General features: G+C 47.2%; 1 protein-coding gene across 1 annotated transcript in view; it reads left to right on the forward strand.

Moving 5' to 3' along the window:
- Nucleotides 1-3,839: 3,839 nt before the first annotated feature.
- The window catches only part of LOC149332578 (uncharacterized), a 64,773-nt gene continuing 40,769 nt past the window's right edge, over nt 3,840-27,843 (forward strand). The window contains exons 1-2 of the mRNA XM_089557529.1: nt 3,840-3,866; nt 4,738-4,843. Of these exons, the coding sequence (XP_089413655.1) occupies nt 3,840-3,866; nt 4,738-4,843 (133 nt within the window). The remainder of the gene's footprint in view (nt 3,867-4,737; nt 4,844-27,843) is intronic.

Genomic DNA, 27,843 nt, shown 5'->3' on the forward strand with positions numbered 1-27,843 from the left:
CGTAGAGGGCGGGTCTCGTGAGTGACCCGGGGGACGTACTTTGCGACTGGTGGGTTCAGACAGGCGTGCAGGTCTTCTGATGGTGAGGCACTTGGAAGGCTTCCATCAAGAAATTATTTAATACAAATATATACAAAACTGATTTACATATGCCGAAAAGATAACGGCCTCTCCGCTTCAACTAAAAGTACAAACTCAAACTTCCACGACTCCGGACCACCGCTGGCCACCCCACGGCCAACCCGTCCGGCCGCCGCTCAACCAACTCGCGTCTCCAACTCTACTCTCTCGGCCCCTGGACCACCACCGGCCACACACGACCGATCTGTCCGGCTGCCTCACACCCAACCCCGGCGCTCTCCTTCGCGCGTACCCATCTCGTCACATTCGCGCCAAAACTCCATCCTCCGCCAATAAACAATCCTCCCGCCAAAACTTACTTCTTAGCCAATAGACGACTTTCCCGCCGTCGTTTAGAAGTAAGAGGTCACAAGGCAAAAGACAAGTAAACAATATAAAACACACACCTCGCTGTAAGCAGCCATGGCTAACTAAAAACTATTACAATAAAAGGAAACAAACACAATTCAAAACACACGCTCCACTGTTAGCCGCTCTGGCCAGCTAGCAAGACGAAAACAAGAACAGCGCCTGTCCTCCCCAGCCGTCCTGTCGTCGTCTCGGGTTTCGGACCGACTTCCTAGAAGAAACCATTCCCCACTCGCTGGGGCCGAGAAGCGCGACCCTCGCACTCTACGCCGTTTTAAGTCTTTCTCCTTTTGTCTGCGCATTCCCCTGCTCCCTTTCGGCGACACTCCTCACACTTTACCACGACGCACGCTAGCTGCGGCGTGACACCTCCCCCCTTCTTCTCAATTCTTTCCCCCGACCCCCCTTTTTTTTTTTCGCCAGTTCCGAACAAAGCATGCTTCTCCTTTAGGCTGCCTCAAGCCGCCGCCTCTCTCTCTAGTGCAAGAAAGCACTAAATCTTCCCGTCGAGACACACCCTGTAATGCTTCGACATTAGCGCGCGAGCGGCGCGAACTTGATTACTTTTGTATTTTGTAAATAGTGTACAAAGCTCTCCCCTGTCCTTTCTTGCTGTCGCTCCCCTCTATACTTCTCCTCACTATCCTCTCCCTTTCCCTTTCGTTTCCGCCGGCTGCAGCTCGGGTGCTTAAGATATTAGATAGCAATTGCCGCGGCCGGCAACACTCTTTTGCTTCACTTTTTTTTTTTTTAAATAAACCACTACCACCACCAGACACACCCTGAGATACACTCCAAAAAAGAATACAGGCATCCAAGTACATGAAAGCAAGGCATACTTCTACACACCACACCATACGCCACAAGATTACATGTTTCAAGTGAACGTTAATGATACAAAAAGCATGCATGCAAATAGAAAGGAAAGCAACCACAACAACAGTCCACCAAGGCGAGCCTCGAACATCGCTGCTCTCATGTTTCGTGCTCAGGGGTTTCACTGCGCACAAGATGCCCACGGCTGAGCCCCCCGGATCGACTCTCAGCGGCACATACGCGAGCTCAGCCTCAATCTGGTGCCCGAAGGCTCCCTTCAATACCACTTTGCCTTGTGTATCTACCCTTTCCTGCGGCAGCAGTGGCTTCCCGACCACAGAGATGTCCGCGCCCGAATCCAGTCGCGCCAAAATGACTGATTCGCCCGAACAGAGAGAAATATCGCCCTGCTTATGTGTCTCCGCCCGCTGAGTGCTCGCTATTGGCTCCTGATCCTGGCACAGAATTTCAGCGTCATGAGTGTTCACCTCTATCACTGTGGCGGTAATTCTCCTTGCCTCTGTCTCTTGGCACTCCCCGTCCATATGCCCTAAACGGCCACAGCGGTAACAGAGAGACGACGCAGTGTTCTTTCCCCTATCCTGCTCCCATTTCTTGCCAGCAGAATGCCCCTCCGTAGCAACGTTACGAACACCTGTATCTCTGTTTCCGCTCGTTACTTCTGCTTCATGACACTCCCTAACCAGGTGACCTGAATGGCCACAACGGTGTCACTGGCGTGCCGTCGTATGTGCTTTAACTGGCGCATACTTCTCCTCCCTCTGTTCTTCCCTGTGAAGTGGCAACGTCCCAGCCACCTCCTCTTTTCTACATCCTTCACCACTGGCCGTATTCATGCGCGGAACGCCAGCCCCCAATGAATTCCCTTCTGACAGATCAGCTGTGCCTTGTCTGCGTAATTTCTCGATCTCGAATTCAATTTTGGCCCGCTCTAACCTCATCTTTTCAATTTCCAATCTCATTAGCATAATGGCTCCAGGTTGGCCTCTTTCCGTGCTTGGCTCGCTCATTCCCCCAGTCGTGCTACTATCCATCTCTGGCGACAGTAGTTTACTCTTTCCCTTCGTAAGCATAAAGCACAAAGTTGAGAGCAGCGCTGTTCGCTCACCGTTTTTCTTTCGCCGCCTTCTCTTCAAAGATCGTCAATCAAACCAAGTTCGAGAGTTCTCTCACAATGAACTTCACGCTGATACGCCACAAGTCTTGTTACGAAACGCCGCCGCACTCTCAAGTGCCCTTCAATTTAAGTCCGTCCTGCTTTCTTCTGTTGGTGTCCACGATTCCTATTCCCACCTACACTGGTGTCGAAGCTGCGATGATCGGTGATGATCGTCGAAGATCCGTCTGCTGTCTCTTGTGCCTTCTTTTTTCTTTCTTGACGTCCGGTTTTCGACTTCTCTTCGCCACCCAAGGGCAAACGTTCCCTGTGAGCTCACCACCTTGATGTCTTCTCAACCTGGGCTGCCTCTGTCTTCATCCTTCCCATCGCAAAGCAGCGGTCCCTTGTCTCGAATCCTGTCGGCTGCGCCAGTCACGACTTTTCTCCCTCTCTCTCTCTGTCGTTGTTGATGTTGAGGTTGCTCTCCTTCGATGTTGATGTGGAGCGGTAGAGGGCGGGTCTCGTGAGTGACCCGGGGGACGTACTTTGCGACTGGTGGGATTAGACAGGTGTGCAGGTCTTCGGATGGTGAGGCGCTTGGAAGGCTTTCTTCAAGAGATTATTTATTACAAATGTATATACAACTTATTTACATATGCCGAAGGATTTCGGCCTCTCCACTTTAACTAAATATAAAACCTCAAAACTTCCACGACTCCGGACCACCGCCGGCCAACACACGGCCAACCCGTCCGGCCGCCGCTCAACTAACTCGCGTCTCCAACTCTACGCTCTCGGCCCCGGGACCACCACCGGCCACACACGACCGATCTGTCCGGCTGCCTCACACCCAACCCCGGCGCTCTCCTTCGCGCGTACCCATCTCGTCACATTCGCGCCAAAACTCCATCCTCCGCCAATAAACAATCCTCCCGCCAAAACTTACTTCTTAGCCAATAGACGACTTTCCCGCCGTCGTTTAGAAGTAAGAGGTCACAAGGCAAAAGACAAGTAAACAATATAAAACACACACCTTGCTGTAAGCAGCCATGGCTAACTAAAAACTATTACAATAAAAGGAAACAAACACAATTCAAAACACACGCTCCACTGTTAGCCGCTCTGGCCAGCTAGCAAGACGAAAACAAGAACAGCGCCTGTCCTCCCCAGCCGTCCTGTCGTCGTCTCGGGTTTCGGACCGACTTCCTAGAAGAAACCATTCCCCACTCGCTGGGGCCGAGAAGCGCGACCCTCGCACTCTACGCCGTTTTAAGTCTTTCTCCTTTTGTCTGCGCATTCCCCTGCTCCCTTTCGGCGACACTCCTCACACTTTACCACGACGCACGCTAGCTGCGGCGTGACAGCACACATTAGAGAAACTCAGGTGGTCGTAATTAACCCCAATCCCGCTGCCATGGCGCCTCCTACAGCCAGCGTGCAGGTTGGGAAGGTCGAACCCCTCATAGGACGCGAAATGATTTTCGTTTAGAGCGGTTGCCCTCTATATGGACACGAGTTGAAGGTTTTTGATGAATAATAAACGTGAGAGCATTTGTCGAAAAAGCGACATGACTTGACTCCTGCAGATAGTGAATTTCGTACGGAAGATTTCGTTGCGCGATGCGGTGCACATAAGCGCGTGTGACCATCTGTGTCATGATGACCAAGCATGCCTTTTCTCGTGCCACCTGTAAATTTCTCGAAAAATTACACGCCAACCACTTTCACATTTACATATTTCGTGATAGATTTAATACTTCTGGAAATGAAGTCTGAGGCCTGAAATCGTTTACAAGACCAATAGTTCGTATTCTCTTCGACAGCAAGCGTCTCATTCATTTGGAGCCTAACCTAGGTGCGTAATGAGGTTCTGGCTTTCCAGTAGAACATCATGCTGCTGCTGTAAAGTAAACAAAAGGCAACGTCGCAGCAAATTCTCCGACAAGGCCAGGAGCCCCGTTAACTCCACCATCAGTTTCAGCCGCCGCAAATTCGCGTTCCGTATAGACTCCGAAACCTTGCTAGCAGGCGCCCTTAATTCGTGCCTTCTGATTCGAGTTAAGAAGGGCTCCCCGGGGACGCATGAAGCGTGCTTCACCGTATAAGACCACAGGGTAATGGCTAGTGTCGGGCACAAAGGGAATGACGACATGGAACGCGAGCGCGAGGACTGGCCGGAAAGCGGACTTGATAAAAGCCTGCCGCCAACCCCCACTTCCTCCCTTTTAATTGGATTTATCGGGTGCATCGTCGACGTCACGTGTGAAGAACGGTTCACGTCGTTGCATTCTCGTAGAGGCTAGATCCCAAAGTGGGGACGCCAGTCGCAGCGCAGAAATACTGACGCTGCACGATCTAATGACCGAGCGCAAGCTGGAAGTTGGGATGGCCCTCGCTTAGACAACTACTGGACAGAAGGTTAGTCGGAGCTCCACAGTGTACGGCTCTTGAACTGAGCTGGCTTCGGGGCAGGCCGACTGGAGTTACTTTATATGGTCGAGGTTAATGAGAAAATGCACACGCGTTTGTATGCGGCAGCATGCGGCTAACTCGAGTCCTCTGCCTCGGGTCAGCGCTCGGATTTGGAGCGCATCTGACATCGTGAAGGGCGCGTTGTTTAACGAGCTAACGAGCCGTTGTGATGGGGACCACTTCGACCCAACCCATCCCATTCGATCCCATCCTATCCCATCCTATCCCATCCTATCCCATCCTATCCCATCCTATCCCATCCTATCCCATCCTATCCCATCCTATCCCATCCTATCCCATCCTATCCTATCCTATCCTATCCTATCCCGTCCTATCCCATCCTATCCTATCCCATTCTCTCCCATCTTATCCCATCTTGTCGTATACGATCCCACCCCATCCCACCCCCTCCCGAGAGTTACCCTGTGCAGTTTTTCGTCACTCACGCAGGGTTGATATGCTGGTATGCCAATGTGGTCGCTTCTATACACACGTCGGGCCGGACATCCAGACGCCAGCTTAAGGTTGGTTTATGGTTTATGGGGTTTAAAGTCCCAAAGCCACTCAGGCTATGAGAGACGCCAGCTTAAGGGAGACTAATTCAATCTGGTCGCGCCAATGCGAATGAATGTCTGACTTTACCGCTAGATACTTATATGAAAATTTGCTTTCTATTAGTAAGTTTGTACTGTGATTTCGGACATCGGTTGCGCCAAGTTATCCTTTTAGAGCGAAATACTTTGTATTTCTGTTGGCTTCCTTCCCGGGTACCGCTATGTATTTGTTTTAACTTTTTGAGTCGCTTTTACTTTTAACTTCGTTCTGTCATATATCACATCACACTTCATATATCATATATCACATCACACATCATATATCACGCTTTTGTCTTCAGCGTACACCACAATACTTGAACAGCCGACCACTTGCGGTAAATCATTAATATACAATGAAAACGATTACAGAACGAACACAGATCCATTTACATAAATTTTATACAACTTCTTTATATAAATTCAGCAATGAAGATGAAATGCTATCTATCACCAGTACCTGTGGAGAGTCATGACCATGAATGTAATAAATATCATTGAATAATCTAATGCTTGTGCAAACTAAACCTATCGCATTACTCGTAGGCAGCTTGCAAATAATCAAGTGTATTTCTTCAAGCTAAATTTTGAACACAGAAATACCATTACGGATGCTAGGCGCATGCCGCTCTGTTTTAGACTTAACTTTTTCCTCCCCAGGAGTCTCTGTCTCGTCTTGGGCGCCTGTTGACTGCGCGACAAACAGCGATCATCTGCCGATTAGTTTCAGGGTTGCGTGTAACTTAACTCTTCCCGAACGACAACAGCGCACCTTCATTAATTACGTTCGCTTTAAAGACACTCTCAAATCAGCTCTCACAATCGATTCGGACCGAAACACCACTACGAGTTCCGAATGTAAAGCTACACATATATGCACAGTGTTGGAACGCGCAAGGCAAAAGTCTGAATTCATTGTCACAGGATCTAAGGATGCCATCACCAATAATTGGTGGAATGCAGTGTGCACGCGTGCCTATAGACGGCGGAAAGCAGCCTGGAAGAAACTCCTCCTAAATCAATGCCCCAAAAATTGGTTGCATTATAAGTATGTCGCAGCAACATTTAAGCGCACTATCTCCCGCGCGAAGGAGGAGTATATTACAAGTCATTATGATTTTCTTTCTCAGTCAGGAAATAAACGGGCCTTGTTTAATTTTATGAGGAGAAGGAAAGTGATTCCTCCGGCTGTCAATATTGAATCCCTCGTTCAATCCCCTGCTGACATCGCTAAGGCCTTAGAGGGAATTGCGGGTGGCCTAGAACGTCGATTCACATCTGCACTTCATTATCCACCTACATTCTCATGCATCTCAAGTGATTTCATTGAGGTCACTATGCCTGAGCTTTCGCAAATTGTTTTGCGCCTATCTCCCGCGGCTCCTGGCCCCGATAAGGTCACTACATCTATGATTAAAATTTTGTTTACCGAATCTCCTGAAGATCTGTTGGCTCTGGTTAACCATTCCCTTAAAGGTCCATGGATTCCCCATGAGTGGCGTCTTGCGGAAATAGTTCCAATACTTAAAAAACAATGGGAGGGTTTCACTTCTGACAACATACGCCCGATTTCATTAACATCGAATTTAGTGAAATTGGTGGAACGGGTCCTGCTTCGTCGTATCATGTATTTCATTTCTGCAAATGATATATTGAATCCTTGTCAAATTGGTTTCAGGCCGGGCTGTTCGATTTGGTGTGCTCATACTGACCTTGAGAGCCGTATTAAATTAGCTCGCAGCACGAAACAGTTTGCCGCGCTTGTCACTCTGGATATCAGTAAAGCCTACGACAGCGTCGAGTACTCGATGCTGTTACACAGATTACAGGTCCTTAATTTCCCAATCTATTTCGTAGCCTGGATCTTTGCTTTCCTGGAAAACAGAGAATTTTATTGCTGCCGAAATGGTGTTTCTTCAAAGAAATTTCGACAGACAAGAGGTGTTCCGCAAGGCTCAGTTCTTTCCCCTGTTCTTTTTAACATCTTTCTAAGCTCCATTCCATGCATCCATAATGTGTCAACTTACGTGTACGCTGACGACATCGCATTTTTTGCTTCTGCAAAAGATATTCACTCTCTGTATCAGATCTTGCAGGATTACCTCAATATTCTTGACAACTGGTTAGGAAGTATTCATCTGTCCCTCAATGTGAACAAATGCGCCTTGTTGGTCTTCCCGGTTTCTCATCCTGTACATATCTGCGTTTCTTATAGAAATCATATAATTCCTCAGGTTCAAACAGTGAAGTATCTTGGAGTGATCTATGACTCTACTCTTTCCTGGCGGCCTCACATTGAGCAAGTTTCTTTAAAAGGAGCTCGGGCCATTGGCATCCTGCGTCGGCTTTGCAGCACTAGGTCAGGGATGAGAAGGCACACACTTCTGCTGATCTATAAAATGTATGTCCGCCCAATTTTGGAGTTCGGATGTGTTTTATTCTCAGGAGCTCCTGCCTATAAACTTCGACCGCTTGTGCTCTTGGAGCGTGAGGCGTTGCGCCTCTGCTTGGGACTTCCAAAGTATGTAGCTAATGTTGTCCTGCACCTTGAGGCGCGAATTCCATCTTTATTAGCCAGATTTCGCCTTTTAACAGTCCAAACCTTTTTAAATTTGTACGACTCTCCTCTCCACACATCCAATGTAATATTTCTTAGTCAGCCCGCAGTCTTTTTAGATGCCACCTGGTCTCGTTCGCATACTCCGCAGATATGTTTCGTGCAGTCTCTCCTCGATCCCTTAAACATTAAGCTCACAGATATCCATCCACTGCATAACATCTCACCTTCAGTCGAGATTGCATTTGATAACATTTTCCCATCGAATGCCAAGCTCCAGCCCTTTCCTCTCCTTCTCGGTTTGTTACAGGACCACCTAAGATCCTTTCCTTTTCATATTCTCATTGCTACCGATGCCTCGCAGGATCGTGAAAAGGCAGGTGTGGGCATTTTTTCACCTGCATTGGGATGGTCCTTTTCTCTCCGTCTCCCTGACTTCACTCCAATTTATCTGGCCGAATTATTAGCTGTCATTCTAGCCTTACGTAAATTAGATCCTGCCGTTTCCAAAGTCATGGTTATGACGGACTCTCTATCTATTTGCTTTTCATTATCATCACCCTCTGAGTCTCGGGCATTACGCCTCTTTAAGCAGCTGATCCCGCTTCATCTAAATTCGGTGAGGTTGCTTTGGGTACCGGGTCACGTGGGCATTCAGTTAAATGAGGTTGCTGATTCATTAGCAAGGGACTCTCTCTGTGGCCCAATAATTGCTGTCCTGCCAACCTGCGCATATACAGCTGCGGTGAGGTTTCGCAGTTACACAATATTTCAGGAATTTTCAGCCTCAGCGCTTACTTCATCCCCCGAATACAAGCATCTTCTGCACCCTTGGAGCAGCAAAGACTGGAGCTCGCGCAGACTGGAGGTCTCTTTCACGCGTTTGCGATGCCGAGTTCCTCTGCTTAATTTCTACCTTCACAGATCTGGTCTGGCGGTTTCTCCACTGTGTCCATTTTGTGCCGAGCCTGAGACAGTGGATCACTTCCTGCTGTTCTGCCGCCGATTCTCTTCTTTGAGGAGGCGCCTATTAGAAAATCCGTTTCACCAGCTGGGTCTGTCTGAGGTTGTTCTTTCCTTTGGCGCTACTTCGCTTGGACGAAGCAACAGGAGTGCGCGCTGTGCAGTTCAAAAATTTCTTTTAGAAACACAGCGACTACCATGCTAATATTATATTTTTTTTCTTTTTCTATTTGTTTTAATTTTTCTGATTCTCAAACTTTTAATTTATTATTATTATTATTATTATTATTATTATTTCTGTCTCTCTTTCAGTCAATACAAAATTGAATCATTCCATATGTTGCATTCAAATTTGCACATAATGCCGTCCTCCCATCTTCGATCTCCCTGCTAACAGGTCCCCTTTCGTTGCGTCGTCCAATCTGTCAGCCTATACCCTATTAATACTCCTTTACCTCTAAAACTCTTAATCATTCAAACAGTTCACCGCCTGTGTCTTGGCCACTCCCCCGTAGTGGGTATGTGCCATTCTACTTGAGGCCAACCAACCAACCAGTCCGCAATCTCTCTGACGATATCTCTTAGTCCTTTGAATTTTCCGTTGGCCCGCTCTGTATGGTATTTGAGAATTCCCTTTTGCAAGCACTCATCATCCCCACAGACTTATTTCGTATCGCCCTAAATTGATATAAGTAAAACTTCGTTGTATCTTTTGGGCATCCATTTATTGTAAAGGTAATCGATAGTTTTTTGGAACTTAAAGGGTGGGTTGGATAATCCAGGGGCAAATCGGTGTGTCGCGAGGACAAACCTTCATTATTTCAGTGCTCTTCGATACCGCACGCATAAACACAATAGTCAAATTTAATAAAAACTCAGTGCCAAATTCTCATGAAAACGCCCGCTAAATAAATTGATGAGACATTTCTTCATGTTGATATCGTTTAAGGTCGGAAAGTCTTTTTCTGGTGTGGGAAAATTATTCGCTGTAAAAAAAAAATGGAAAGATGGTCAGATAGACGTTTTTGAGAAATACGAGCAGTTATTCGAGCAGTGATGTTAACGAGCGCATGATCTAGTACTGCTGCTGCTCAATACCTAACAAGAACTGATTCATGATTCATTTTGAAAACAAAATTACCAACAACCATGCGTAATCACTGCTTGTTCCATTACACATATGAGTGTTTATGGTTCATTGTTAATTTCAGTTCATTGTATAGCTTCAAGTTTTTGGTTTGGCGCTCTCGTCTCTGAATTATCATCTCTGCTAGATTTCCAGCAAAGTCTTCCTTTGTGATCAAAACTCCCCATCTGGTCCTATGCAGAACTAACCGATGGGATGAAAAGGCTAGTTCCAAGGAAACGTATCGATGATCGAAGTTGAAAGCTCATCAATGATACAGCCATTATCTGAAAATGACGATACTGTTACAGTCCGGTTAAGCTGTTTCGTGCTTATTAACCACTGGATAGCAGCTACACACAGCAGGCGTGTCTTCGGTGAGGAAAGCCATGACCGGCATCATGAAGAAGAAAGGATTATTTAGCGTGGCGTTAGTCTTGCTGCTGCTATGCCCACTTACATGACATATGTCACATTGACGTACCATACAATATTAGCTCATTACGTATATAGCAGATATGATTACAAGAGCATGAAGAAGATTTAATCGCATAATGGCTTGCCATCAAGAGGAACACGAAACACACATTTGTAACGCACTGTGGAGATTTCGCGCGTTCATTTACTGATCCCGGGAACACTCACAGTTTCAGTATGTTGTAAATGAAAGCTTTCTTCATTTCTGCCGAATAAATATTGTTATGCAAATAAGATGGGACGGTGCGTTCGCCCGATGAGCGGACGGCGGGTGACACGTGCAGCGGAGACAACCGCGAGCGCTAGGGGCACTCGGTTCCTCATCAATATGCAAATGTGCGCGCAGAAATTGAAGATGAGATTCGAGATACAGCGGTACTTGGAAGCGCTTTTGCGCTATCTGCTTCGAGGTTGCGCATTCACTTCAAGCGCTAAAGACGTGAATCAATCACTGATTAACGATGCGAATATGTAAAAGAGGTTTATTAATGAGAATATTCACAGCGTTGGCTACGCGTGTTTTCCGGCAACAAAGAAACGAGAATGGTTTCCAGGCATGTTTCGTTTGATGAGATGACCGGAGAGCGATGAAGAGGTCCAACAATATCGTAGTTTTTTAGTGGCAATGACTCATTATGATCCCGGCTACTACCATAGGCATTAGAATGCTCCACGTAGCGAATGTAATGAGTGATGAGCAAGTGAGAAGAATGCTAGTTGAGAATATTTCTGGAGCACCAGTCAAGAAAAATGTGCGGGGAAGTACTTTCCACTCAACAACGGAGATCTATGAGCGAACCAAAAAGATATAACATTTTGAATTTCATCTTTCGTGTTCCAGAAAAAAAGTTGGAGTTCCATTACGAGCAATAAAAGAGGTAGTATTAGTATATATCTACTCATGCGTAACAATACCTCTGCGGGCGAAGCCCTCTTAAAGAAGCGGCTTTAATGACGGTTTTATATCACTGTACATTCCCAGCTTCTCGCATACGGGTTCCTTCAAAAGCAAGACGTGTTTTTCGTTTTGATCTTGAAGCTCGAAGAGGTCATTCGCCTGTGATAAAGATGCGCTGGCAAAAATTTCTTAAGAGCTTAAGGGCTTTGTACGTGAGAGCTACAGGGGCTGCTGTGGCTGACACACTTCACCCTGACAGTACCCGATGCTCTCTCTGCTCTCTGCTCTCTCCGATGCTCTCTCTAAGACCAGTTCCGTCTTCTCTGCGGGTGAAAAGCCCGTTAGTCTGAAAAACACGCTAATGGCACCTTAATAATGCGGGAGGCACACCATTTGAAAATGAGTTTCATAAATTAGAGCTTTGTTCATGTTCAGATAAAAAAAATGCGTTGTAGAAACCGACAACCAAAGTTTTGATGGGAGAGGCAAGATAAGAGTCATCTTTACTGTTGATGGCTCATTCAAGCAGAGAACTTTGCTACGAATAGTCGACAAAAATTCCGTTGGTTTTATTTTTTCACCGGGTTATGGCAGTGACATTTAATTACCATATCTAGAGAGCAGCTCTTACTTCTGGACCGGTTGGTACTCGATTTAATTACAGGCGCACCACATTGCCCTATCATTTTTCATCAGGTTTTTTTTTTGTTCTTCCCTGCCATTGTCCTGCCATCACTCAATTCCTCCAGCTGTGCTTTCTGGCGGGTTCGCTCGCTGGAGAGTCTCCCGCCAGCCAGCGAGCTTTTCATTTCATGAGATGAGAAGTTTGCTTTCGCTTTCTTCTCGAGCATACACTGCAGTCCTTCAAGCTGCGTTGTTGAACCAAGAGGTCCTTCGCAAATGATTACTTGACGTAATAAAAAAGAAGGCGCTTTCCAAGGCGGCTCATATAAGGTAGCTGCACTCTGGTATTCACCGAAGGTTGTATTCTGTAAGGTTCTATTTGCCCATTTCCCACTGGGTCATCTGGAAATGGGCAGTACTCGATGAATAAGCCGCGGCTTTCAAGCTCTGAGAGAAAAAAAAAACTGGCTATTGCTCACTTTGCAATCGGACCTGATTATTTTCTGCTTATCCCAACCAGTGACAGCCAACGATGATGAAAGCTTGTTTTTATCTTTGATTGTTTTATTACATTTTATGTCATGTAATTCTTGATTCATTTTATCACTGTTGATTGTTTCTTTACAATTTTTCTGCTTTTATTTTATTTTTGATTTTGGATCTGGATATTTCCTTTCATTTTGAATTCTTCTTGATGAACTCGTCAGCCACCCTCGACGTAGGGACCCGCTACGTTGTGATTTATGCAAATGGCCACTTGCTGCTTTTGCTGGCTGCTGCCGTCTGGCTGCCGCCTCGCTAAATGAAATAAAAATGGACAAATAGATCGTTATATGCATTACGTCCCCAGGCCCTTCGGCTGTTGGACGGGTCACTGCCTCCACCGGCTTCTATTTCTCGCCCGGGGTAACACACGTGACCTCCCTGGCTTGTTTGGAGGCTTGAAGAACTGCCGCCATCAGCTGCCTCTCGTTCCCCTGGAACCGCGCGACTTTGGCGCTGCCACTTGGATGCGGAAAACTAACAGGTGGAAGATGGCAAAGGTTACAGCAGTGGCACGAGGGACGCCGAGTTTGAACAGACAGCGCGTGATGCCGAGCAGGGGCATCTGGAAGCGATTTTTTGTGTGCACCGGCGGTAGTTCGAATACTACTCGGTGCTGAGAGTTTTACCTAGGGATGCCATTTGCACAGAAAAGCTCGGAAGTGTTGCGAATAAGTTCACCTTCAGGTTGAGCCTCGTGCTCGGCTTCAAGTGCACTCGCAGGCAGGGAACAGTTTAAGGAATATGTTGACTTGAATTCATACAGCATGTGTCTAAATGCAATTCATGCTTGATATAGCCTATACGTGCTGATGTGCCGGACACTTTCCGCCTGTTGACATCTTAGGCGAGTCGCGGTAATAATAGCGCCATGAGTGAAGGGGAACAACGACTTCTGGAAGATGCTGCTTATGACGGGGCATATAAGGGAGAGGCAAGAGCGCGAAATCATCAGCAAACTCAGGATGGCGGTGGTGGGACTGCCAGAACAATGGGCTCAATCGCAAAGCAAACACCAACTGAACGAAAAAGCAAATTAAAAAAGCTCGAAACGAAAGCAGGTAGTGGTGACCATTCGCATTGCTACGAGTGTAATCGGCCGTTCAATTTTTACTCACGATGGTGCGCACAGTAAGGATAAAGTACGAAAAGACATTACAGAGATTGGACAGCTGCTCGGAGGAACGCTTACTCAATAGCGAGCATTAGCGTCTCATCGCCTATGTTGGCGGTATCTTCAGTACTGAAAACCTATTGTTGTCTATTAGCATCACCGTCATAGCTGCCCGGTTCGAAATGAGTTTGCCGTCTTTGCTCAGTTTCTCTTCGCAGGTATGTATACCGGGCGTTGCAATGAAAGCCTTTGTTGCTATTAAGCGGTAGTCACGTGTGTCTTACGTGTCTCGATTTTTTGGGCAACTGTGCACGTCATGAACCGTTACCAACATGCTCAACTTTTAGCCCTGCTCCACATGGTTTGTGTTGGACACTGACAGCAGCTCTCTATAAAAGGCGGTGACAACGACTAAGAAACCGTATTGTATTCCTGTTGATTAGGCATGAGTCATCTCTATCAACAGCAGTGACCGTGTCTCCTTATTCAAAAACATAACAGCACTGATAAACAGACTAGAGTTACATCTTGGCTGGCGATGTTGAGGTGACACCCGTATAGGGGGCTCGAGGTGTAAGCGGTTGTTGTTGATTTATGCCCCAGGCCCGTGTTCATTTTTTTCTGCCGGCTCACGAAACAGTTTGTCACAAATGGACTCTCTGTATCAGGGTACTCAAGTTTCTTAATTTATTTCACGTTTCGCATCACTCGCTGGTTAGCGGTTTCTCATTCCCACTCTCTCTGGTCTCTGAAACGTGACCGACAGACCAGGATGCAAATGCGATGCATATCTCTGAGTCCTGCGTAGGAGCGCGAGCGGCAGCTGAAGATCATGAAAGACGATACAACTGTACCACAGAACTAATTAAACTCCGCCGTGTAGTTGTTGGTGTTTATTCGTCTTTTAGACGGTCCCGGTTATTGATGTGTGCTCTGCAGAAACGTGTTATAGGTGCGCGGGAGGCTCGGAATTGCATCATGCATCCCGTGCTCAGCGTTCCGTGCCGCGAACCGCGTGCATCCATCTCCGTGTCCTCCTTTGGTGGGGTGCCGAGGAAAGTAATTAATCTGTTCATTGGGAAGTTCGTTTTGCGGCAGCTTGTACAACTTTTTTATGGTTTGTAGACACTGTACTAAATGCAGTCTGTGACGCTTTTAGCTGTGCTGTAGTTTTCCTGGCCGCATAGAAAAGTTGCGTGTTGAGTCTTGAGAGTTTGATACTAACTTTGCGCAGCTATATTAAAGTGCCCACAGTCATTTTTCTGCAGAGTAACTCTATATGATTTTCTGTGCGAAGCCATGGGTTTAGCGACATATATCGGGTGTCCCAGCTAAAATACAAAAGTTTTCAAAAAGACTGAGTTCTCTAGTCGAGTGGAACCAAGCGACAGCTGTTGAGAGTCACATGACATAATCTGCAGCATTTTTCTCGTTATCAAAACTTAATTTACTCTTATACTACCTACTTTTTCCACATATCAGCTACATATCTGTTCAGAAGTTGTGGCCTTCTTGAAAAACAGGCGGTGGAAAATTTCACCCCGATCTAGCATTCACGTACCTTTATCTACCAACTTTGAAAGAAATCCACAAAATGCAGAAGATACCACGTGACAGTCGATGACGCATATCGCTCCCCCAGCGGCCAGGCAAAGAACCATCGGTGCTTTGAGGCGTATCTGGGGATGCTGAAGTTGCACCGTCACATACCTAATATTTATTCAAATGAGTGTAGTACGTACACGCGATCGTCAGCATGTTGTGTGATCATCCAAGCTGAATTTCTTTCTGCATACCGAGTTGAATTGCCGCAGTAGTCAAAGGAAGACCGAAAGTGCGCTGATATCTCACCGCTATGTAACGGAAAATAAGATGTTTTTTTGGCCGTGTACTTCTCGACCGTCCCTGAATTTTAAATGTGCCGTTAAGAACGTCGATTATTGGCTCGGTGGTGCCCATGTGCCTCTTTTCTTTCTTCACTTAAAATTACAAGTTCTTCCTGCTCGGGAATATGTCAGATACGCAGACGATATTTGAAGACGGTATTTGGCCCTGAACCGCCGTCCTCGAACTTCAGGGAACGACAGTTTTTTGGGCCGCGCCTGTTAGGCACCTTGAAGACTCTTGGGGAACCGAGAAATCATGGCCACATATGATGTCATTCCCTCAAGTTCGTTGTTGCACCTGGTATGCAACGAAACCGCGCAAAATGGATGTGGCCTAAATAGCTGTCGCTGCCGAAAAGGCTTGGTTGGCGCTTCGCTGTAGCAGAGAAAGGCGAAAGGCAGTTGTCTTCACATATGGACATGTGTTATGTACAAATTTACACACGCATTATATGCCAGGTGTTTTACCCAGAGCCTGCTTGATGTGCTGTTCTAATTCGCTATTGGGAAAAATCACCATGTGCACCAATTTCTGTTCAATGTATTCAATTGCTTGTTACCAGTCTGTGGTTAACTGTTGTAGCTGTCTGAGTGCCGCCGTACTAGGACGGTCACTTTCAGAATTAAATGTTATCAAAACATGACGGCAGCGGCGTACGACCTACTAAACAAGCTTAGGATTCTTGAACACAAATTTGAATTGTGAGGCAGCTGTTGAATAGTGTAAGATACTGTTATGGTAATATTGGAGGTAATGGTTCATTCTTGTGATGCGTAGCAAACTCTTTTTAAGTTTGTTCATCACTCGCATGGCGTAGTTAAGTCTGCCATAGAAAAGGATTCATATAAAACGTTATAATATCAAAACAATGCTAGCGTGTGGACGGGAGATTTGCGGCTATATTGATTGTTATAGTGGGATCTTATAGTGGTTATAGTGGTATCTTATGATATTGACACATGCCTTCCTTAGAAGATGAGGAAGAACGCAACGGGCCATCGGAGAAAGACGAAGTGACTCTGCTCCGTCTCGTGCTGACCTGACTGGCTGCCGGTGTTCCTCGGCGCAGGAGACTTCTTTGTAACGTTACGTTACAAATCTGGTGGAGGTGCTGGGTACGCTTCCAGCGCATAATCTACCTCTCACTACGGAGCTTACTCCGGTACATCAGCGCCTCGGCCGCCGCCTACGTGGAGAGCCCCCGGAATTTGGACCCCTTCCGGCCGCTACCAGGACGACGCAGCCACGGGCCCCTGTAACACCTGCGGCAATGACATCTGAGAGTAGGCTTCCCGCAAACATCCTCTGTCATCAGCCGCGAACACCACCGTCTTTTCATGGAGACGTGTTCGAGGACGCCGAGGACTGGCTTGAGGCCTTCGAGCGTGTGGCACGTTATAAGGGGTGGACCGATGAGCGTAAGCTCCACAACGTCTACTTTGCTCTTGAAGAGTCGGCGCGGACATGGTTTGCAAACCATGAGGCTTCCTTGCCATCCTGGGAAGCCTTCTGTCGTGACTTGAAGGCCACTTTTCCAAGCGCCGACCGCCGGTAGCGAGCAGAAGCTGCGCTGCACTCGCGCAACCAGCGCCAAAACGAGAGCGTGCGCATGTTTTATGAGGATATGACGCGTCTTTTCAAGCGCGCAGACCCACAGATGCCAGAAGACAAGAAGCTGCGCCACCTGATGCGGGGCGTGAAGCAAGAACTTTTCGCAGGACTAGTGCGCAGCCCACCGCGCACTGTTGCGGAGTTCCTCAGTGAGGCTACCACCATGGAGACGACGCTGCAACACCGGGCTAGTCAATACAATCGCGACGTGAACATCATTTGGTCCGACGTACTACCTATGCAGGGCGTTAGCGATATGGATGCACTACGCAACCTCGTCCGTTCTGTCGTGCGAGAAGAACTGCAAGCACTCCGGATGCCTTGCAACACGCCGTCCTTTCCATCCCTAGCTGAAGTCGTCCGGGACGAGGTGCGTATGGCAGCTGAGCGAGTTCCTGACGTTTCCTACCAGCTCGACGCGAGACCCACCTACGCGTCCGTCCTACGTAGGGCTCCCACGCAGGACCACAGTATCAACACCGCAGCTCCAGCAATGGAGCCGCAGGGTCCTCCTCGCTACACCCCTCCGCCAACCTATCAGCGACCCCGTAAGAGTCAAGTATGGCGGGCCCGCGACCGTCGGCCCCTCTGCTTCCATTGCGGTGAAGCAGGTCACCTCTACCGGGTGTGCCCGTACCGCCGCGTCGGCCTGCGGGGTTTCGCACCGGACGACCCCTGCCCTCAAAATGGCGAGCGGCCTACTGAAATCGCAAGCCACCTTGCTGCGCAACAGCATCCTGTTACGTCCGGCTACCAAGAGCGTCGGTCTACGTCCCCGACAAGCTACCGCTCCTCAAGTCCGAGCTATCCCCGACGCCGACGCTCTCCCAGCTCTCGCCGGGAAAACTAATGTCAGCGGCCTTCGGAGGCAGGGTCGCTGATGTCGCGAAATGTGAAGATCCTCCGTCCTCGTCACGCCGACTCGACGAGATTTCGCTGGGGTCAAGTAGCAACAGCATCCGACGGGCTACCTTCGACCGATCCGACGACATTCCGCTTGGGACAAGTGGTGACAGCGTCCGACACACTACCTCCGATCTGCGCGTAAAGATTGATGGAGCCGATGTAACGGCGATGAAAAACTTCGTTCATCAGATTCTTTAAAAAAAAAAAAAACCTGGAGTAACGCCCTACATCATACGGGCTCTGCCTGACTTAGGAAACTGCAAGATTTTGAGATATTTTTGAGAGCGCCGGCTTCACCTGTCGAAGAGCCGCAAGGTTGATCACCATGCAAAACCGCCGCTTTTAAGAAAATCTGTGTCCTGTGAACAGTATGGAATAGTGCGGGGAGTATATGCAGCGCAAAGTCGGCCTCCTTACTTTCCACCCTTTCTTGACGCGTGTTTGTGTCTTCCGCAATTGAGATGTGCCGGCGGGGTGACATCGTGATGGACGCGTGAGAGTGTATGACGGCTTCGCAGAATACGACCAAGCTAAGGAGGGCTTGAGGGGAGTTATTACTGTGGTTCTTGCATTCATCAACGACCTTAAAAAAGCTGACTCGAAAGATGAGTGCTATAAAGATTGGCAAAAGAAGCTTCTGTGGTCGCCAGTTGGTTCTATTCGTGCTCGGTGCAAAAGTGCTTTTTTAGAGCGCAGCTCTTTGGCGTCCGTTCCTGGGTTTCGCGTCGTCGTCGGCGTTGTCGTCGGCGTTGTCGTCGGCCTCGTAACCAGCTCCGCCCCCCTTTCATCCCCCCAGCGCTAGCAGCGACCGACTGATAACGACCGACTGATACCGCTGGATGCCGCTGACGCCGCTAGAGAGTCAAGATAACGTGACTGCATAGAACACCGTCGCCGCCATGCAGAAAGAGGAGGAAAGGGTCCCCCCCCCCCCCCCCCCCCCTGTTCTTGTGTGGCGGATAGGGTGCTCTTCAGTTGCCGACGCGCCGGTTATTTCACGTAGGCCCCGGCACGTCGACGAATACGTGACCACCTTCCCACGGCTAGACCTGGTTCTTAGCGCTGCGGAAGCGAGGGTATCATATTGTTTGTGTCGGCATCGGCGGCGTTGTCCCTGAAACCAACTCCGCCGCTGGGGTTGACTCACTATCGAAAAGGTGAAACAGCTTATTTGCTGCGCTCAAATTTCGCATTAGGAAGTAACGTAATCGTCGGTAATTTTTTCTGCTCAATATCGTTCGGGTGCAATATTTCGAATAACTTCGCCCTCATGCTTGACGTCAGGGTTGCCCTCATGTTCAGCTTCAGGATCACCGCAATCTACGGGGGATGCTCGCATAAATTTTCGCGGATAGAAGCTAAAAGCATTTTAGGCCTAATATCCGAAAACAACACATATGTCAGCGGAGAACCACAGACGCTCTGTGCTTTTATTCCGCTCATTGCCTGCACCTCCACATGCGGGGTAGCCTCGCAGATACATGTCTATTCCCCATCCCCCTTCCCCCATTGATTAGTCTATCTTTGTTACCTTTTGCTTAATCTTCAAGCCCCGTGGCCATCGAATCTACTTCCGCTGTTAATTTCCCGAGCCTCCACAAGGAACTGTATGTTCACAAAAGAAAGTGGACGAATACGCCGCTGTGTCGAGCGATAGCGGTGGGTAATTGTGTCTCTGGAGAGCCATCTTGTCACCGTTCCACCAGTGCCCACTGCCGACGACTCTGGACAGAGACACGCAACATGAAAATCACCCAACGCCTCCGGTGCGTCGGAAGCAGGGACCGGAACAGAGCCATAAATGTCAACCACGTCCATCCTAGGAGGGCTGGGATTCCTTAATTTGGTATTGAGGCACTGTACTGTCCGGAGAGCAATCAGGGAACGCGGAAGGGAGCGGAGAAGTCGAAAAAAAAAATGGAGAAACCAACAGTTGCTGAGAAAACAGGAAGAAATTCGGTGTTTTACGCGTTCCCCCGAGTAACAGGTCCAATGGACCAAGGGGTCTGCTGAAACGCACTTCTCCCGACGCATACAATGGATGAGCGCTATAAGCACGGCACAGAGAAAGGGCAAAGTGCGGGAAGTTATCGCGGCACAGTTGGCGGGGCACGAGTCGATCTCGAATCGCCCCGAATAGGGTGAGGCTATGAAGCGAGCGGTGGAAGGCAATAAAGATTTAGGGGAAAGGAACATCAACCACACGGACAAAGTTTTATCGGAGAAGGGATCTCATGCAGGAAGTTCTTTTTCTTATTTTTCTTTTGTCCTTGGTATTGTGGTTGCCGTGTACTTTTTCTTTCTCTTCTTCTGACTCGCCACTGTCGGTTTGTTTCTAAAGGTTCTTGTCGTATTCTGCGCCCATTTAGTTCCTGAGGACATTTACGAATGACCCTCAACTCTCCACTTCCTGGCATCACGTAGAAGATAGAGGATAGCAAAGAACCGGTTACATCTATCTGTGATGTATTATAATAGGGAGTAATAACTCATTGTCATCCACCTATAACATGCTATAAACAATATTTGGATGGATGTTTATTTCATTTCAAGACAATGAGATTGTTTTTATAGCAAAATCAGATTATTATACTCCGTCTATTTGGTTGTAGACTAAATTTAAGTGCGAAAACAGTCGGCGAACTGGTGCACACTCCAACTGTTTTATTTACTGGATCACCATAAACATGCAGTTATACCCTTCAGTGCCGTGCAGCGCCTTCAAGGCGTTTCATTACTTCCACTAGCACTTGCAATAATGTTGACAGTATACAATTGAGCGGTTTAAACGAAGCCACTCTCGGATTGACGGGATGAGAGAAAAGACTGAGAAAAGAGTTAATATTTGCTCGCAAGTTAAACAGAGCTGCTAGTCTAGACCACGCTTTGACTCTTGCTTTTTTTTTTTATCACCGTACACATGAAGGAGCAAATGGCAAGCATCTAAGATAGGTGTATTATGCTCATTTAGATATGCAACCTCTTGCATCTTCTCTCAGAGTAGCAATGACGGATATTTTGCACTTCCCTTCCGAAATGTCCACACAACTTCTAAGTGACCTCATCCTTGCCCTAGATAGCAACTTTGCAGATTTTCTCTGTGTGGCATGCTGACGCTACTCTGTTGAAATGTTCTTCAACGCTCGTAAAGGGCACCGTGTTAAGAATAACGCTCGCAGGTGCGGGTCCTTGACGGTGGGAGTTCTCGAACAATATCTCATTGAAATCCAATTAACGCAGCACTCTGCAGGAACTAACCGAAACTCAAGCTCCACTTTTGTTATTCAGTGCAGCGAAATTTTCAGTTTCAAGAAAGCTGCTATTATTTCTTCGTTATACAGGTACGGACAAATTCTGTGGCCCATCAAGAGAATGCCAGTGGCTGGGATGGAAGCAGAAGTTCTCTTCTGATTTAAGCACTTTTATGAAACAGTATTTTGAAATATGTTTCGTAATGTAAAGTGATACTCAAGATACTAAGGAGGAAGAATAAAATTGATTGCCTTCTGAGATTGTTTCATAAATAAAGAAATTGGACAACGAAATAAACCGACATAAACATCTTACCAAGAATACGTTATGAGGCGTAAACTTCACTTGCGTGTCCGGCAAGGAGAGACGCAAAAAGCCGATGTCTTAAATCATATAACTGTCTTGTCTGGCTGATCAGATGCTCTCGTTTCCTTCCATCGAGGTTCTTGAAGCATTTATTTCCCCGTACGTGGCCACCCTCAAAGACTAACCCATCTACTCCAGCAGCACATCTTAACGAGAGGAACCGCAGAGGGCGGTTACGTGGTAGAAAACAGTGCTATTCATTTGCAGGAAAGGGTCACCAGTGGTTACAATTGCCTGAGCGAGAAATGTTTCGTGCGAAATGAAATAATTTTCTGCATACTCGTAGAAGCATACATATATTACACACAATGAGGTCCCATACTTTAAATGCTGGAATCTATACTGAGACGCAGAAGCTTATAGCCCATATGAGCCAAGAATACATGATATACCCGCTGCAGCATTGTCTAAACTTTAAGGCACAGGCCAACAAGCTAAACAGAACTTTCCTCAGTTGGTTATGAACTAATGCTGCCTTGTATAGCTTGTACTTTGTGAGAGGACATCCCTTCTTGCAGAAGAGGAGGGGAAGGAGGGTAGTGAGAAAGTGAAGGAGACTGCGCAATCCATTAAAACGCATTTTGATTAGGCAGAAAGCAGTATGGAACAACGCCAAGGCAAGAATACAAACATCCCGTGAGTGGGGAAAGTGTTCCCCGCAATGCCTCTACGAAATTTCCATGGCACGGTCATTTCGACCCAACACCTCCTATTTTTCACTCGCAGCTCAGCTCGCAATGAGGACGGGCCATTGCTTTAGCGGGAAGCGTCCGACATACCCTTTCAGCCTCGTTTCAATCATTATATTATTGCACGGTTACCCATCAGCTGCGTCTGCTAGTTCTGTCTTCAAGCTTTAAAGCTGCAGACTGCCCAGGGGAAAGGCAATACAGTGCAAGAGGTTTTCGAGAAATTTATTGAATGCTTATCGCATATCCGTGTGAAATGACGTGACGAGTCACTGGGGCGGTGAAAAGGTAAGCTGAAGATACTCGCAAGCCTTATTTGCGTAATGGGCGTGAGAACTGCCTCGGAAGCCCGGCCGTATCGCCAAACCCCTCGCGCTAAATCCCATCCCATCTCGACCTCAGAAGGGTTGTAATGGTCTCATTTATACCCGCGAAATCGCCGCTGACTCTATTCTCCGAAGCCGGCTCTTCGGGCACATCGTCCCCATTCAAAGGCAGAGTGGCGAGCAGAGGGTATCCCACTGGGCTTTCTCTCCACAGAGCTGGAAAGGCGCGTTTGGAAATCCAGCATGAACTGATGGATTGGAGGCATTTTCAGAAGTGCATGGCTTCGGCCGGATTTGCCGATATTGTTCAGTCTTTTTTAACGTAGCTCCATTTATTTTGAGTGCTGAAAGAGCTGCGAAGCTCTCTCTACCCATCGGGTGAACAATTTGTAGCTCGGAACGGAAGCCGGCCGCGATCACATGACGAATGGAAGCGATCTGGCCCTAACCAATTGCGCCAGTGAGATTCGGGGGTGAAAACAAACGAATCAGTGCTTAACAGAGCCAGTCATGTGAATTCCAGCTTCAGCGTTTTCTCCGCGTCCAAACCATTTCGTGCACTGGTTATGCAATGGTCAGAATCCTGAATATTTGTCTTTTGCTTTCTTTTCGGTCCGTCTGGAGTCGGTCGGTCGGTCGGTCGGTCGGTCGGTCGGTCGGTCGGTCGGTCGGTCGGTCGGTCGGTCGGTCGGTCGGTCGGTCGGTCGGTCGGTCGGTCAGTCAGATTTTATTATCGAATGCCGATACACACATTTATAACATTGTTCAGCAGATGATCCTAAAGCAAATGCTTGGGAGGGGGGGGGGGGGGGGGAATCCTTGGAAGAGCTTCCGACAGAAACGGACTCAGATTACCGAGTGGCCTTCGTGTAATAGTGACCGCTATGCAGCTATGAATCATTGCACTGTACTAGAGCACCCCAATCATAAATAGCTGAAAGAGGATAAATATTCGCATCCTGAACGTAAATTACACTTCCGAGCAACTTTCCAAAGTTGCTCTCGTTCAGATCCCACTCCCTTGATGTGCTCGAAATCATACGGCACAGCTCGTGGCACTTGCAGATAAGTAGCCCAAAAAACGCTTTAGTGGGGTAATGAATGCTGGAAAAAACTTAATGATTGCTTTTTATTCAGTACATAACAAAGTATATAGAAACCTTGTGAAACCAGTGTGACCTATTAACCAGTTCAGCAGTTTGTCTATAAAAGGCCTGACTTTAGGCCATCTAATGATACTATCATTAGGATGGTGGTGTTATGGTTACTGCTTGCGCGACGTGTAGGATGGCCTACCGAACACCGATCACTTTCCGCACCAAGCTTCAAAGCCTCCATAAAGTGTCTATTTTAGCTAATCGCATTGAGCCCCTTCCTCGTCATGATGCGGATCGCATATTTTCGAGACTGTCTCATACAGGCTGTGTCAGAAAAGAATCAAATTTAACACAAACTCGAAATGTTCATTTGATTGTTCATGTTTATAGCTCGATATCGCTAGGTTAAATCCTAAATGCAAGCCGTAAAGATCAGGTATCAAATACAGCATAGCATGCAGCAGCAACACTGCATCGGCGCTCTACCGTTCTGAACGGACATTTCTATTCATACCACAGCAAGGACCCAGAGCTGTGCGTTCATTCGCTCCCTAGGGCAGCGAACCGTAAGGCACTTGGTATTGACTAGCGCGTGCTTTTTTCGGCTACTAATGCTGAATCAGATTACAGTGCGCGACAAGCTCGAAGCCGCAGTCGGAACCAGTGTTTGCGTTTTCTTTTCTTTTTTTTGAGGGGGGGGGGGGGGGGGTTGCTTTCTACTCTGAGATAGCGGCATGTGTTTATAAGCTTGCGGTCTTAAAGAAGCAGCAAAACGGATGTGCAGGGCTGATCTACTCGACCCGTTCATTTTCATCACGCTCCATCTTTGTTCCAGCTTTCAACAAAAGTGCCGGTGACGTTCTAGGCTTCCTCGCCACTTTGTGTGCTTTCCAATAGCCATGGAGTAATCGCATGTCTCTATTCTCCAAACTAAATGAAACAACCGTATAGGCTAGTTGAGACGCGAAGGCTGCGACCGGGAGCGTCTTTGTTTCGTCGAAGTTAGAAGCATTGTTTGCACAGTGCGATCAGAGTAGCCCGCCTTGTCATTTGTGTGGTTTTACGTGCCTGTTTAGTATGCGGGAGAAGCGGGGAGAAAGGTTTGACGTGGTTTTGCATTGTGTGGTGGCGTGTTTGCGGGTAATTTTCCGCCCTGCGCATAGCGTCAGAGATAAAACGGGTGCTTCTCGATGTTTTTGTTTCGCGAACTGTCAACACGCTAGTCCTTCGCCGTTTAATTATAGTGAAGATCGAAGCAGGAGATTGCAGTAGGCCAGCTGTATTTTATTTCTAACGTATACCCCTGCGAAGGAAGGCTTAGATGGATCGCTTGCTGAAATCCAATCGCATAGGAAAGAAACTTCACGTATCGAATACAGATAGCATTGAGAGCTTATATGTGGCGCAGAAGTGCAGTGAGTAGGGAGGTGCAACCTCAATAACGGAGACGGGTCAGACAAACACCTGACAGACAAACAGAGACAGCACATAGCAATAAGGACTGCTAGTCGCCTTGATATGTCGTGCTAAAGCGTTCGACCGCACCACCACCTTTCTGTAGGGGGGCAACTGAACTGCGCGGTTACCTTGTTGTGGCAAGTCTTTTAACAGAAGTCCAGGTGGTACTGGCAGATCAAATGTACTCGCTAAGGACCTCGCGTGCTGCAAGGCAAGATCTGTACCCATTGCTTCAACTTGCCTTATTGATTGGAACTAATAAATGATTCATTCCGCACGAACGCCAGTCAACGTGGGTGGCTGTGGTGAGCATTTGTTCAGATCTAGCTATAGAGGTACCTGCGATGGCGGTACGCTCTAAACAAAAAGGATTAAAAAACTAGTAAACTGACCTCTAGAGCACACCCTCTTTTAGAAAGAGAGTGCACTAAAGGGCAGCTTACTCTCTTTTTATTCCCATATAGGCGTATTAGTGTTTAGAGTGTACTCCTAGGCGTAGCATCTGCAAATCATACCGACAAGCCCTCTAAAAGAAGCAACCCAAAAGATGCAAACTACGTGTGCAGGCAAACGTAGGATATAAGCAAGTATGGAAAACATACGAGGCAAACATGGAGAGGCTGGCGACAGAAGACAGTATCTGAGTCATCGCCGACGCCCACAGTTGAATAGGAGCGTCGTATTGACTGTACTGCCATGGACCGCGGTTGCGCCTGTTACCTAGAGGCAGAATAACTGCAGTGAGAGTCAGCGAGCCTATCGGAACAGAGGATGGGAAACAATGAAAGCATTGCGCTTCCACAATCACGTTGGAAAAACGCCCTCTCACGAAAAAAAAAATGCATACAAGAAATAATGCCTTACCACACGAGGAAATTGATCCGCGACACTTTCATTACTCCTTACGAAAGGGCGAATGTGTTCGTTTTGTATTAACGCAAAACAATCGACGCCCGTTCCATCGACCGCCGCTGAAAGGCTCGGGACAACAGACACCGCGCAGCGTGCGGTAAAAATGTGGGAGTAAATGGAAGCGAAACCTGCGTGTGCAGCCATACCACACGTTTTTTTCCGCAAGCGTCTTTTGTGGTTGTTCAGGCGCGTTGTCAAGCGTTGCGTTCGGTGATTGCAACCTTGGGCAACGACGATAAACATTGCGCGCCTTTAATGCAGAAAAAATGGAGAACATTGAAGAAAAAAAATTAGAGTGAAGCCCGCTTCATTGGGATTATTTTTGTTGTTGCAAGATATGTCGCGTAAAACAATGAATCGAAATGTCGTGGCCTGTCTCCAGCGGTAGCGCAATTTCTTTTCTATTTTGACAAGGACAGGTGCGTTCAGTCCTTTCCATTAAGTAAAGGGCTCGTGCGCTACCGATCTGATGCGTCGAAACGAATAACGCCATCGTACAGACTGTATGATGATGATGATGATGCAATATGATGCAAGATGATGCATTAACCTCATTTGGTTTGTCATGCAAGTGGCATACAATTATCACACTCGTGCAATTGCATACAAACGTCTCTCATTTGTGCATATATTCAAACATTTGTTATACAAATGTAATATATGTCATACAAATTATATGACATTTATGTGACGAAGCATGTATGAGGTTATTGTATCACACAAGTTTTTTTTTCAGCAGTATCGCCATTAAAGGGAGACTGAAGACAACTCCATACGATTATCGTTTTTTAGCAATAACTGATTCTGTTGCATTTTTCGATTATGATGGCATTTGTACGGCAGCAAAACATTGAGTTATGTTTCAGAAAATTGAAAACTTTTACCGGCACTCTATTCAAACTCGTTACGTTCACAATTAGAAGGACTCGTTGCCAGCATGTGCCCATGTGGACTAGGTCAGCTAGCAAGCTCGCTGGTGCCTAAACGACTCACATTTTTTTCTTCTTTTCTTGGCCACACTTGAAAAGACACGAAAGTCTTTATTTTGTTTTACACCTCTGAAGTTTCGTTAGCTTGTTAATACCCTTCATGTATGCGTTGTATACGCTGGAAGAATCAGTGACCGCCAGAAATAGCATCCTCTAGTTTCGCGAAAAAATAAATTTATTGACATTATTTTGTGACATTTCTATTTCCAGTGATGAAAAAAAAAACGGAGAAAGAAGAAAAAGGGGGGGGGGGGGTCTGATTCAGGATGGCACATGCTCCAGAGCTTTATCCTGCTGTCATATGTGACTCTGCATATACATCTAAGCCACAAATAAATCATTATAGAAGCTATTAGTTCTGCCTGTCTTGTATAGTTCCAGGATACGGTTTGTTGATTCGAAAACATGAAAGGCACAGAAAGACAGCAAATGCAAAGCGGCTAACAAAGATGTCGCAAAATCAGGAAACCCAATATGAAGCAGCACATTGATGAAATCGTGGCCGGTAGCTAGCAGGTTTTTCATTTTTCCCTCGGCTCTCTATTAGGCCCGTTAATA

Source organism: Amblyomma mixtum, chromosome 8, assembly GCF_055824585.1.
Source record: "Amblyomma mixtum isolate Tamu chromosome 8, ASM5582458v1, whole genome shotgun sequence".
Classification (NCBI taxonomy): Eukaryota; Metazoa; Arthropoda; class Arachnida; order Ixodida; family Ixodidae; genus Amblyomma; species Amblyomma mixtum.